Here is a 13,099-nt window from a genome sequence, read left to right on the forward strand (position 1 = left end):
TTCAATCCGTACAAAACTTCACTCAGCACTCAGTCAATGTAGTTTCTGGATACGTATATAAATCATCTGTAAATATAACATTGAGTCGAGTCTTCTTACTAAGATATTGGGTCATACAAAAATTACTTATGTTTTCGGGCAATCTAACCTCACATCCAAGCATTACTAATTGCTCAAGGGGCGGTGTTTCCAGGCATCTCGTAAATTGAGAGGAAAGGCGCACATTACAATGGAGCAGTTGTTCATTTTGGCAAAAGAGGATGTGGGATTTCAAGTCCGGAAATAGGTTATTGTTTTTGGATACATGGTTCACTTTTTTCTCTCCCCCTTTTTTTTTTCTTGTCTCTCTTTCTCTTTCACTCTTGCTTGGTAATTTTGTCTAAATGGCTAGACGTAAAGAAAGCCTTTTACAGCCATGGGATTTGATAAGCTCATCTAGGAGAAAAAGCAACAACAAGAGAGCAGCAGCTCGTGATGGCACCACTATCCTACCAAAAAGTAATGTATATTGGATTGAGCCCGAGTGTCCTAAGCTAATAAAACTCCAAGATAACCCAACGCCTCCTGTAGTAACGACACAGGAAATCATGGCACAGCGATCCCAAAGCTTTGCCTATGGAACAAAGAGCGCAACTGCCACAGCAACGACAGAAACAAGTAGCACAGCAACAGTAAAACGAAAGAGCAACATTTACTCGGCACTTTTGTCTAAAATTGCCATTGAATTGAGACAGCGAATAACGTTGGCAGATCATATTAAGGACGATATCGAGTACAAGAACACATTTGATGGCAAGCAAGTGGTGGTAGGTTTTGCTTTTTCATGAGTGAGAGAGAAGGGGGATTATTGATCAAGTGGTGAAACGACAGGATAAGATTGCATTGATTGTGCAAACATCGGACAGAAAACTCGCTTTGAGGATTGGTAGAATGCTGAGCGAACAGCGGTTCTTTCACGATGTCAGTTACGAAACGCAGCTTGTGGATTCCTCGATTTATCTATACGAATTTACGAATCGAACCTTGTATGCACTCAGTACGCAACATCAGCAAAGCGGCAGTGATTGGAGTGGCAGCGAGTCCTTGAGCGAGCACAATGTGGATGTTACCAACAATAATCAGATTATACCAAATGGCATCGTTGTTGATTTGACGCACTGTTATGTACCAACTTGCTGGGATCTCAAGCCCTGTTATAGCCCCATCTGTCCAAAGCGATTTACACAGGTATTATGCGGATGTTTCCAACCTTATATTGTGGAATTAACCTAATATCCAGCTAAAGCGGACAGAGAGCAGCGAGTCATTTTCAAATCTACTCGTATCACTGTCATCCTCCAGATCGACAATAGCAAAGTCAAAGTCTGCTTTGCATCATGATTATTGGGCAGACAGTGTCGAAAAGTCAATGTATGATTCATTGTCGAAAACAGAGCGAAAGAGGCAAGAAAACCTATACGAACTAATATATACAGAGAAAGATTATGTTCAGAGCTTAGAGTATCTGCAGAATGTATGTTGTTGGCTTTTGCACAGTCTATTTTGTTCTGACCTAACCTGGCATTTATAGATGTGGATCAAGCCTTTAACAGAAAGACCCATTATCCCAGCATCACGCAAAGAAACACTGTTACGAAAGGTATTTGGAGGCATCGAGGACATCTACAGGATAAACATTCAACTATTGCGAGCATTGCAAGAACGCCAAAGTCAGCATTCCATTATCCATCAAGTGGGCGACATTTTACTGGATTTTGTCATTGACTTTGAGCCTTACATCAGCTACGGCTTAAAGCAGTACGAGGCTAAATTCGCATTGGAAAACGAGCGATTTATCAACCCCAATTTCGATGCCTTTGTGGAGGCCACAGAGAGACACCCTGACTCGCTCAAATTGGAACTGAACGGCTATCTCACCAAACCAACCACACGGCTGGGAAGGTACACTTTACTGTTCAATGAAATCCTAAAGCATACGCCTGCCGATCACCCTGATTTGGAAGATCTACCAAAAGCAGTAACCATCATCAAACGGTTTCTCTCCAGAGTCAATGCAGAGACAGGCAAAGCGAAGAATCGCTTTGATTTGGAACGCATTCACTACAATTTGTCCTTCAAATACAAAGCAGATGAAGTGGTAAGCTGAGTAGATGGTTATGTTCTCTGCAATCTTAACCAGCAATATATCGTAGAACCTTGATCTATTGGCCAAAAACAGAAGTATCGTCAAGCAAGGCACACTGAAAAAGTCGGCCCAGCTGGAGTCCGTAGAATATCAAGTGATTCTATTTGACCATTATCTAGTTATTGCAAAGCTCAAAATTATCAATGGCACTGAACGTTATGTAATTCAAAAGCGAGTAAGCATACGAATGATGTTCAATTGAGACAGCAGACACTCACAAGCATTTTGCAGCCTATTCCTATTGAATTGCTGTCTGTCTATCTACCAGATACAAACCTAGCCAGTAAAAGGTCAAGCACGCTCGTATTACCGTACCTGACCATGAATACCCCAAATCCAATGATGGCAGTACCAGGAGCACAAATGAGAGCCTCGACTGATCTAGGTCCCTATTTGCATCATAACACCAGCACCGGTAGCTCTACCAATGGAAATAGCAGCAACAGCAGCAACAGCACCAAACCAAACTCATATCCCATCGCATTTCAACATCTGGGACGCTCAACATCTGCTCCCTACATCCTCTTTGCACCTTCTCATGCTACACGCAAACCTTGGTTCGAAAAGATACGATCGCAGCAAGAGGCTAAAAACAAACGAAGCCCTATTTTTGAGATGGTGTCCTCTGTGCTAGAGCATCAGTTTATCGTGCTCAACAGAATCCATCATTTCATTACGTTTAGTAAGTTTTGTTTATATATCAATTGCTCACAGGGGACTAACCGGCTACTTTAGATGGCGGTCAACAGTACTTGCTGGCAGCAGATGACGGCGTCTATGTTGGACATCACAACTATCGACACGCAGAAACCACACCACACAAAGTATTGTCACTTGAGAAAGTAACACAGATACAAACCATCGAAAGCACAGAAACCCTGCTTGTACTGGCAGACCGCACATTATGGGAATATCCGCTGGACATTGTCAACGGTAAGCCAGAAACACAGCCTCGAGGTCGTCTGGTGCAAACACATGTGCCTTTCTTCTACGTGGGTACGTGTCTCAAACGAATGATGGTATGTGTGCCAAAGATCTCCACCCTGAGATCCGTCATCACTGTATTCGAAGCTATCAAGAGAACCGATCTGATGAGCAACAGTGGCAACATGGGAGCGGGTGCCATGTCTGTTTCTCTGCCATCGTCAACAGGCGGTTCCAGTAAACGTGCAAGCGGTATTCTGGATAGGCTCATGTCCATGCGAGCATTATCACAGCCTGCTGATGATCTTCACTTGCGCAAAGTAAAGGACACCTATGTACCCAGTGAAGCTTATGCCGTCGAGTTGTCTGCTTCCATGATGTTGATTACTTCATCCAGAGGCATGATTATGGTGGACATGCGGACAGATCAACCTCAACGTAAGTGGACAAAAGGCAAGCCTTGCGAATTGAAGCTAACAGGATGACTAGAATTACTCAATCCTGGTGATAAAAACCTGGCATTTATCTTGGAGCGAGAAAAAGAGGTATCTTCATCACTCAACCTGCGCCAGCCCATCAAACGCATCGCCATCTTTAGAACCCCTCGCAATCACTATTTCATATGCTATGATGGTAAGAGAGTTTGAGCGAGCGGAATACAAGATGAAATACTTATAATCGCATATCCAGAGTACGCCTTTTACATTGACAGCAAGGGAAATCGTCTGTTCACCAAGTTCTTGATCGAATGGGAAGGCACACCAGAGTCATTTGCATTCTGTTACCCTTATGTGATGGCATTTGATGCGTCATTCATCGAGATTCGCAATGTGATTACAGTAAGTGCGCCACATGCTTCGTTGTGGTAATGACTCAACCTCTTATCCTAGGGAGCCATTGAACAAATCATTCGAGGAAAACAAATGAAATGCTTAAACAATGGCCACAAGACCGAACTGCCCCTGATTTTTGGTTCCATGGCAGATCCTGTCAAGGATAATTACCAGTTTGTGTTTAAGCTTCAATTGGCTGCTGAACACTCGATTGAGGAAGACATTACCTCTATTGAACCATCCACATTACATCGATAAGCTTTTATCTGTACTTTTTTTTTTCTATCATATACAATGTATTCTACTACTATGCTGAATCACTACTACCCTCACAACTGATTCTACTACTAACCTTGCTAATTACTCATTCATCATCTCCCCCCTATTTCTAAAAACAACAACAATATCATTATTTACATTAATTTATATCTCTCAAAGGCAATGCTTTTTATTCTTTTTAACTGTATGCTTTGAATTGAAATGACATGATTAAATCTAACAAAAAAAAAAAAAAAAAAAAAAAAAAGTTAGTATCGACGATAGTATTGGTTTTGACTATAATGAGGCTGTGGTGGTGGTTGCTGTGGATAATAAGGTTGTGAAGAATATACAGGCGGGTAGTTTTGTTGTTGATATGGATGATGCTGTATTGGCTGTTGTTGCTGTAGCATAGGGCTGATAGTGCATTAGAGTCAATACCTACAAATGAGCCATCGCTTTTATCCTTACCTTTGATTGTCGAAAGCCCCAGGTTGAAGTCTGGCAGATGCAACAACAGATCGAGATGAGTAGCGAGGCTTTACAGACTGCGTGGGCGCATCTTGTAGCTTGGCACGCAATAAGCGACCATCAGCGAGTGTATTGTCCAGCTTTGTTACGCATTCCTTTGCAGAATCCGCAAACATAAACTCGATCTCGGCCTCATTCAATGGTCTGCCCATTGGATCCAGTAGCATATCACAGCTGAGAATGGGTCCAAACACGGAGCATGCCTCCTAAATCAAAGAAAGCTCAATACACGCAGCCTCAACACATATCCACTTGCTCTCGCAACTTACGCCAACATCTTCTGCTGTTGCTCGAGGGTCCAAATTACAGACCAGCACAATCTTCTTTTCAGGTTCAGGTATTGGAGTAGCAGTAGCTCGTTGCTGTGGTTGTGATGGTGCTGGTGAAGATCGTGTGCGATGATTCTTACTGGGATGTGTGTTGTGTTGTTTAGACTTTGATTTGGTGTCAGGTGCTGATACAAGAGGTTTAGTGATCTTGCTTTGGATGACAAGCGATTCGGATCCTTTGTCTGTCTTTTTCACGCTGGCAGTGCGATTCATCACTGGCTTTGTAATGATGATCTTTGAAGGATCCAGTTTCTCTGATGGGCTTTTATTCGATCTGTTGATAATGAGGGACCCATTTCGCTTCATATGAAAAAGAGCTTTAGCTTGTATTCTCGCACGCTGCCTATAAAAGCAAACTTACTACTCCTGCAGACACAGCTCGACTGCTTACTACCCCAGGGCCGCGGTGAGGTTTATTGATACCTCGTCCCAACCTCGAGTTGATCAACGTGTCGCTTCCGCTGCCGACTCTTTGATGGACAGGCTTACTACCAATGCGCTGATTGACATGGCCTCTGGTGGAAGCTCGGTTGTGGACAGTATTATGTTGACTGCGGGGATGGTTGCTGCCACTCGAGTGTGTCTGCTGGCGTCCTCTCCCACTGCTGCTCGCTTTATCGACAACTCTCTTACTGCTGGCCGAAGTCGGCATTTTCTTTCCGCCACGGCCTTTGCTTGAATTTAGCTTGATCGTCTCATCGAGGGCTCTATCCAAATCCATGTTTCCCTTGGCCATGATGTTGTAATAAAAAGGTTTTTGCAAAAAAGAAACAGAGAATCACCTATGGGCGCTAGGATTGAGCCACTTTTAATACAAGCTGGGAGTTTCAATTGGAGACATGCTCTCTTTTTCCATTCCAAATTTGAGCCATGCCAAAGCGAAAAGACAATGTGCCAGCAGCAGCAGCAGCAGCAGCAGCAGCAGAACAAGAGTCGATATACACACTAGAATCCATGACATGTCGTATTTTGCCCGGTCTTCAAGCGCGCGAATACATTGTCAAGTCATCATCAAATACCATCCATCTGCTGGATGTGTTCATATGGTCCATTGCACTATACCTTGCCAAGGTAATTATCACCCGGCCATGCTGCCTGGATCAGCCCTATTTACCAGACCTTACTCGTATAGTCTCGGCTCTACCAGTATGCCATCACAACAGCGCTGATATGGCTTTTTGCTAAGCGGAAATCGGTTCGACAAGGTATGTCGCTGTGTGTGGCTCATGCCAGGCCTGCGTGCTGATCTGTGATGCATATAGAAAGCATATTAGCTATCCGCGATGTGGGCATACAAGTCAAAACAACCTACTGGGGCGGCTCATCAGTGTCGCGCTTCATCAACAGGAACAAAATAGACGATGTGATCATCAACGAGGGCATCAGTTTTTGGCAGATAAAATCATACATGGCGATATTGGTAAAAGACGAGGATAAAATGGTCGTTGTATTCGAGGTGAGTTTTTCTATTTTCGCATCACATCCTATACAGACACTCATATAAAAAAAAACACACACACACACACACACACACACACACACAGCACCTTTTACCAAGGTTGAAGCCTTTTTTGCTACGAGCCTACCAAGGCACTCGCACCATCATCTTTACGCAAAAGCCAAACCACATACTCGACTCCTTTTACACCGCAAAGCAATAAATGGTATATAATCAACCCTTTTATTTATGAATACGCCACGGAAAGATCGTTCAATGCAACACAGACTGCTGCTTTGTGATGGCCGTTGTATTGTCTGATCGTCTCTCCGTTCTGAAGCTCCCACAACCTTGCAACATGATCAGAGGAGGCTGTCACTAGATAGGCCGAGTCTGCTGAAAACGCGCAATCCCACACCCATCGTTGATGTCCTTGCAGTGTCAATAACAATTCGAAATTCTTTTCTGTGTTCCAGATCTTGGCTGTATTATCTGCCGAGCAAGTAGCTAAAAGCCTGGATGAATGTGCGTGAGTTGAACTTCTTGAGAGTGTACACAGAGACTTACTTGGTATCAGGGCTCAACATGACCCTCAAAATGTAGTTGTTGTGTGCTTGGAATTGATGGATGGGCTCTACTTCATTTGAATCGGGGCCGTTGGAGAGCTTCCACACGTAGCAGTTGCCCTTGTTGTTGACAGCGATCAACATGGAGCCATCAGAGGCAACAGTAACTGATCTCATGGGCACGCCTTCTTCAGGCACCTGCATCATGCGATGGTCAGTCGTCTACACACGCCAAAGCCCAGTACACTCTCTTACCAATTCATGCGTACATGAATGGGCCGTTAAATCCCAAATTTTGACAGCGCCATTCTGATCACAGGTAATCAATTCACCTTGGTTTGCATGCATGACAGCATCAGTGATGGGTGCTCCATTATCAAAGTTACGAGTGAGAACTGGATTGCGACCTGATCTAGTGTCCCAAATCTTCAAATGCCCATCCTCACTGGCTGTAAACATCCAGCGTCCTTCGCCGTGAAATCCAGTAGCAATCACATTGCCTGTGTGCTCTCCAAATACAATAAACTAGAAGTCGTTTCAGTCAAATGGGCCATCCGTATGCTCTATCACTTACTGGGCTATCGTTGTTGCTTGCAATGTCGTATAAGCGCACAGAATGGTTTCCTATCAAAACGAGTGTTGGCATTGACACAACCAACCAAAGATGACTGTAGTATACCTGCTGCAGCGAGTATGGTCTTGTCGGGCGAGATACAGAGTCTATTTACTTGCTATCATAGCATGCATGGATTCAGTTGCTATTGCAGACATACGCAAGCAATCACTTACTGAGTCGGGATGTTTGATTGTCTTTGAACAGATGCCACTAAGCGCTTCCCAGAATCTCACTGTATTATCGTATCCAGCAGTGACCAAAATGACAGAGTGGCTATCGTTTTGAAGGGATTGCTCATACTGCATTTGTGCATAATATTGTTGCTGGTCTTGCTGCTGTTGTTGCTGTCCTTGCTGTGAATTTGGCTGCTGCTGTTGGCCTTGTTGCTGCTGTTGCTTCTTGTACTTTTGCTGTTGCGCTTCTTGGTTATCGTCAGCCATGGATGTCAACTTTTGCAGAGAAAAATAAGAGAAAAAGAGCATCCATTATGAATTCCATCTCCTAGAGAAACTATACTCGTACATCGCACCAGTCACGAGAATGAATGCAAAGGTAATTACAGTGCCATACTATCAAATCAGCAGGATGGTAGCAGAGGTTGAGAGCAATCACAAGCTGCTTTAAAGCATCGCCATTAGAGATCTCGTTCCAGTAGAGACGGAGACTGATGAAAGCATGGCATGTTTCCCTTTTCTTGGATGCGGGGATATCTGTTTGACAAACGCATTTGCAATGACTTGGAAATGTTGTATTTATTCAATTTGGACATAGATACTAGCATAGCTTACACTGCTATCAGTGTACTTTTTGCATTGGCTACTTTGCTCATAATGCAAGCACTTGAGGGTTTGCTTGGAGGACCCCTTCTTTTCACGCAATGACTCCAATGCAGCCATGAGAACAGCGATAGGATGTCTGCCACAGATCGTATTTTGAGTGTCGGCTAAATAGGCTTGAAATTTATCAAAACTCAAGCTTTCGAGAATGTCAATGCCTTGGATATCGAGATCTTGGATAGATTCGTAAATAGGTCGTTCAATCTGATTCTTGTTGGTGGATCCAAGATTCATTGGTTTCTCGTCCAATTTATCAGACTTTGTATAGTAAGTATAACGAAAGCGAGAACCCCTAAACCATTACAATGTGAGAACTACATACACAATCGAGATATCACTGTCTACAAGTACCAATGACAGAAATCTGATGAAATGATAAACAGATTTCGAGGATCCTGCAAGTATTTAGCAAGCAACTGGCCGTACATCTTTTCTTTGGTGGCAGAAATAGAGCCTACCAAGATGGGAATAAGAGAAATATCATCAATTTTACTAGGGCAAGATGTGAGCACTCCATCTGCTTTACGCTATTGTATACATACTCTTCAAAGATCTTGTACGTGAATGGCAAATGCATTTCAAGACTATGCTCATCTTCATCCACGCTTTGACTCATCCATCTAAACTTTCCAGTCTCATGCAACTCGTCAATCACTACGTGTCTATCAGTTACCTTATCATCCATGGTCATATGCAAAATCAGCTTACCCTCTCTGTTTAATCTAATATTGCCAAATGGTGTTTCGTATGTGGAGCATTTAGATAAACTGCAGCTATCAATGTAAGCATGATGAGAAGGTCCTAAAAGAAAGACACGCTTTCTGCATGTAGCATGTTGTCAGATTCTGCTCATCTATCTTGTTGTTGTCGTCAACTTACATGTTGCTAGTATCAACTGCTTTATAAGCAAATCCGGCAGTAGGCCCACTGTATCTAAAGCCTGCATGTCTATAGGTAGGATTATAACTAAGCCTGTTGCTATAGACTATTTCAATGGAGATACTTACGGCCCAACGATAGCTCTAACTCCCTTGATAGGAAGCTTTTCTTGTGATTTCTTTACTGCCTTGTCTAGATAATACTCGAGCTCCTCGTTCAAACGTGTTTCTATCAAGTGTTGTCAAACTTTCTGTGCAGCAGCAAACGGACAAAAGCTACTTACTATCTGAAGTATACCAGGAACCTGCATGTGTAGCGCTTCTCTCCATGTTGTCGTATATACAAAATGAAAGAAAAGATGATACAAGTGTGGTTTATCTTTTTTTTTTTTATATATATATTGATATCAAAATGCGCATGAATAGCGTCACCTTAAATCATATGACACACATTTCTCTTTATTCGTTTATCCATTTGGATTGCAAGATGTCTTGTATATCAAATCGCTTTTCAGGCTCGTAAGCCAAGCATGCATAAATCAATTCCTTCAAGGCGGTTGACAAGGCCAAGTCATGTGGCACCTCGAAATGACCTTCTAATATCTTTTGCTGCAATCGTAGATCGTAATCATCCATGAATGGCAGGGAGCCTACAGTCAGCGTATACAAAATTACACCCAGAGACCAGATATCTGTTTTGGGGCATACTAAAGGCATTTTTTGTCGAATCTGCTCAGGAGCTGCATAGGCCAGAGAGCCACCAGCTGTTTCTAGCTCGCAGCAGCCATCTTGCTTTCTTGTCTTTTTGTAGCAATGTCGATGGATCTGTTGCTGAGGGATGTCGATGGCTAATCCAAAATCACAAATTTTGATGTGTCCGTCACCATCAAGCAAGATGTTCTCCAGCTTCAGGTCCTTATGGCACACACGGCGATCTACATGGAGGTACCGGATGCCCTGACATAGCTCGCTGAACAGTAGTTTCGCTTCCTTCTCTTCCATAGGCTTGTGCTTGTTCAGATGGCCCAGCAGGTTACCACCACTGCAGTAATCATTGAAAACGTACGCTATGTGTTGTGCCTCTACGTGAATCACCTTGAGTAAATGAACAATGTTGGGATGATTCAGCGAGCGCCAGATGGATAATTCTCGGTCAAGCCTAGTTAAGCTCAACTCGTTCATGTGTTGATGCTGGATGATCTTGACAGCTACAATGTGACCCGTCTGTGCATGTGTTGCCTTTCGCACTGTAGAAAATCCGCCAAATCCAATCGAATCGCCCAGTATGTAGTCATCAACGGTTGCGTTTGGTTCATCTGGATGCTGATTTACTTTGCATGCCGAATTGGTCGCTACAGGAGACATAAAGTTAGCAAGGAAGGAAGCAGCAGATGATGTGTTGATGGACGATGCATGAGCCGTTTCATTGGAGACTGAAGCAGCAGCAGAATTTAGACCCAAAGCGGGTGAAGAGGATGCCGATGAAGCATTGGATGGCGCTGGCGAGAGCAATGGTCTTTTGAGATGGGGAAAACGAAGCTGTTGGAATATGGCATCATCTATGTTGTCATCATGCTTTGGTGGAGAATACTGGAGCCTCAACGGATCGGCACTGATTTGGAGGAGGATTCTATCATTTTTGTCACTGTTGACAGGCTCTGAACGAATACCATAACTGTACAGCAATGTTTTCTGAACCTCTTTTATGCTTTCTTTCAATCTATCCGCTGTAGAAGGTCTAATGAACTTGAGACTAGAATTCAACTGCTGATGTTCAGGCAAAATGTGCTCCATGTAGATGGAAGAAAAGGATGAAAAGGGAGGGTCCTCCTTTTCACTGAGTTATTCATGGGGTATTCCAATATAAATCTCCTTTGAACCCTCTCTATGCTTAAAGTATTGTTTATTCTTGGTATAGAATACAGCCAAAAAGACCATGTTTGATTGTTTCAATCAAGACCATGTGCGGTTGTGATATAGTAATTGCTGTCGGGATCTACCATGAAAACCATGTGTCCGGTATGTGTTCTGTCTGATTGGGTAAGCTCAGCTTAGCTAGAATTTTGGTGGGTGGATTGGGTGCACAACTAATTCAACGCACAGCACAGTTTGAGTCCTTTCTCTTTCCTCACATTTAGTTAGACATGGGATCCGATCGGTAAGTACCTCAGCATCCATCCATCCATCCATCCATCCATGCATCCATGCGATTACGTACACAGTGATGCACATCAATGGCGATCGAGCTTGAGAAAGAGAGAACACAACGGGATACGATGCGACCAGTGAAAGTGTGGATTTGAAATTAGGAAAGGGGTTGATGATGGAGTCATGGCAAATCATGTCGAGATGATAGATACGAAAACCAGCACATTTACATGACGATGATCAGCAATTTCAGCATTCAAATTATACTACACAGCTGCCGTCAAGTGTTGATAATAGTTGATTTGCAAACATGGGGTTTTCATTCAATCTCTTCAATTGTTCGCTTTGGATGTGCATTGCTGGCTTATGGATAGATGGCAACAAGGCGCACAAGTAGACTAATGACGCTCTGTTGGATCTATTAGTCTTTACAGCAAGGGCCGTGTTTTGGGCTTCGAGCGTGCCAAGCGCACCCAAAACCCTAACGTTTCTCTCATCCAAGTTGAAGGTGTCCAAACCACCAAGGATGCTCAATTCTACCTTGGTAAGCGTGTTGCTTATGTTTACCGTGCTCAACGTGAAGTCAATGGTTCCAAGATCCGTGTCATCTGGGGTCGTATTGCTCGCACTCACGGTACCAACGGTGTTGTTAAGGCTCGTTTCAGAAAGAACTTGCCTCCCAAGGTTTTCGGTGCTTCCGTTCGTGTTGTAAGTTTGATCTGAGATGTATTGGTGGTTGCCATGGTTACTAATATATCTTTGTGATTGATTTCATAGATGCTCTACCCTTCCAACATCTAAACATATTGAAATAATCTACTCTTTGTTTTTTTTGAATCATTAAAAGAAAAGGCTGTTTTTATTTCTGAACAATTATACATGCGTGTCGATTGTGTAATGCAAATTTGAGGAAAGAAATGGGATTCAAGTGCAAATGTTTGCTGTGCTTAAATGTATAAACACGGAAATGTTATTGTATGAGAAAAGGAGACTGTATATGCGAGGGAGAATTGATCTGCCGTTCATCAAATATACACTGTGAGTCGAGGGCGGGAAAGAGCCAAGTGAACCCGTGAGAAAGCAAGCGTAAACTATAAAGTTGATTCATCGGGCGGTCTCCAGGAGATTGTAGCCGTTCGTCATACCCCACTGCATGCATCATTCTTCAAACAAACAGAGCCAGTAAGGCAATTGGTCACATGGATCAAGTCAAAATTCCGGATGTGGTTTCAAGGACATAACATGAAGCACTCAAAGACAAAAGGTCGGCATATAAAGGAGCAAGATGTTCCAATAAGAGTGAGCATGTTGAGATTATGAGCGAGATATAGCTGTAATTGATGGACTCTCAATGCACAAAATGGAGATGGGTGAAGCCCGGAGCAGTTTATCTCCTAACCTCCTGAGTTCATTTTTCGGTTTTCAGCATTTAAGAACCATGATCAAGCAGTGAACAACTGCCTATCCTAGTACAATTTATTTGGCAACCGTGGGAACTATCCCTCTGTCTACCACTGTGAGGCTCTCTCTTCCAGAAAATGCCATGCTCATCAAAAA

General features: G+C 43.1%; 7 protein-coding genes across 7 annotated transcripts; 3 read left to right on the plus strand and 4 right to left on the minus strand.

Moving 5' to 3' along the window:
* Positions 1-383: 383 nt before the first annotated feature.
* ATC70_012524 (uncharacterized protein) lies at positions 384-4,200 on the plus strand (the record flags this gene model as incomplete). The annotated part of the gene is made up of 11 exons (XM_064831695.1): positions 384-498; positions 550-806; positions 871-1,227; positions 1,286-1,513; positions 1,571-2,137; positions 2,193-2,360; positions 2,417-2,867; positions 2,921-3,547; positions 3,599-3,742; positions 3,800-3,948; positions 4,000-4,200. 11 exons carry the CDS (start codon positions 384-386, stop codon positions 4,198-4,200), a joined length of 3,264 nt encoding a protein of 1,087 aa, XP_064677975.1.
* A 269-nt stretch (positions 4,201-4,469) lies between these two features.
* ATC70_012525 (uncharacterized protein) lies at positions 4,470-5,796 on the minus strand (the record flags this gene model as incomplete). Its single annotated transcript, XM_064831696.1, has 4 exons — positions 4,470-4,617; positions 4,672-4,937; positions 5,001-5,360; positions 5,422-5,796. The coding sequence occupies 4 exons, from the start codon at positions 5,794-5,796 to the stop codon at positions 4,470-4,472; spliced, it is 1,149 nt and encodes a 382-aa protein (XP_064677976.1).
* Positions 5,797-5,930: 134 nt separating this feature from the next.
* ATC70_012526 (uncharacterized protein) lies at positions 5,931-6,721 on the plus strand (the record flags this gene model as incomplete). The annotated part of the gene is made up of 4 exons (XM_064831697.1): positions 5,931-6,131; positions 6,193-6,265; positions 6,323-6,516; positions 6,605-6,721. The coding sequence occupies 4 exons, from the start codon at positions 5,931-5,933 to the stop codon at positions 6,719-6,721; spliced, it is 585 nt and encodes a 194-aa protein (XP_064677977.1).
* Positions 6,722-6,745: 24 nt separating this feature from the next.
* ATC70_012527 (uncharacterized protein) lies at positions 6,746-8,120 on the minus strand (the record flags this gene model as incomplete). The annotated part of the gene is made up of 6 exons (XM_064831698.1): positions 6,746-7,013; positions 7,066-7,262; positions 7,320-7,589; positions 7,639-7,688; positions 7,744-7,795; positions 7,854-8,120. 6 exons carry the CDS (start codon positions 8,118-8,120, stop codon positions 6,746-6,748), a joined length of 1,104 nt encoding a protein of 367 aa, XP_064677978.1.
* Positions 8,121-8,432: 312 nt separating this feature from the next.
* Positions 8,433-9,724, minus strand: ATC70_012528 (uncharacterized protein; the record flags this gene model as incomplete). The annotated part of the gene is made up of 7 exons (XM_064831699.1): positions 8,433-8,808; positions 8,868-9,008; positions 9,059-9,170; positions 9,225-9,337; positions 9,396-9,464; positions 9,524-9,623; positions 9,679-9,724. 7 exons carry the CDS (start codon positions 9,722-9,724, stop codon positions 8,433-8,435), a joined length of 957 nt encoding a protein of 318 aa, XP_064677979.1.
* A 129-nt stretch (positions 9,725-9,853) lies between these two features.
* ATC70_012529 (uncharacterized protein) lies at positions 9,854-11,188 on the minus strand (the record flags this gene model as incomplete). Its single annotated transcript, XM_064831700.1, has 1 exon — positions 9,854-11,188. The coding sequence occupies one exon, from the start codon at positions 11,186-11,188 to the stop codon at positions 9,854-9,856; it is 1,335 nt and encodes a 444-aa protein (XP_064677980.1).
* A 350-nt stretch (positions 11,189-11,538) lies between these two features.
* IAH1 (isoamyl acetate-hydrolyzing esterase) lies at positions 11,539-12,343 on the plus strand (the record flags this gene model as incomplete). Its single annotated transcript, XM_064831701.1, has 3 exons — positions 11,539-11,552; positions 11,968-12,250; positions 12,320-12,343. The coding sequence occupies 3 exons, from the start codon at positions 11,539-11,541 to the stop codon at positions 12,341-12,343; spliced, it is 321 nt and encodes a 106-aa protein (XP_064677981.1).
* Between the last annotated feature and the right edge of the window lie 756 nt (positions 12,344-13,099).

The sequence above is a fragment of the Mucor velutinosus genome, assembly GCF_035048745.1.
Source record: "Mucor velutinosus strain NIH1002 chromosome Unknown tig00001569, whole genome shotgun sequence".
Taxonomy (NCBI): domain Eukaryota; kingdom Fungi; phylum Mucoromycota; class Mucoromycetes; order Mucorales; family Mucoraceae; genus Mucor; species Mucor velutinosus.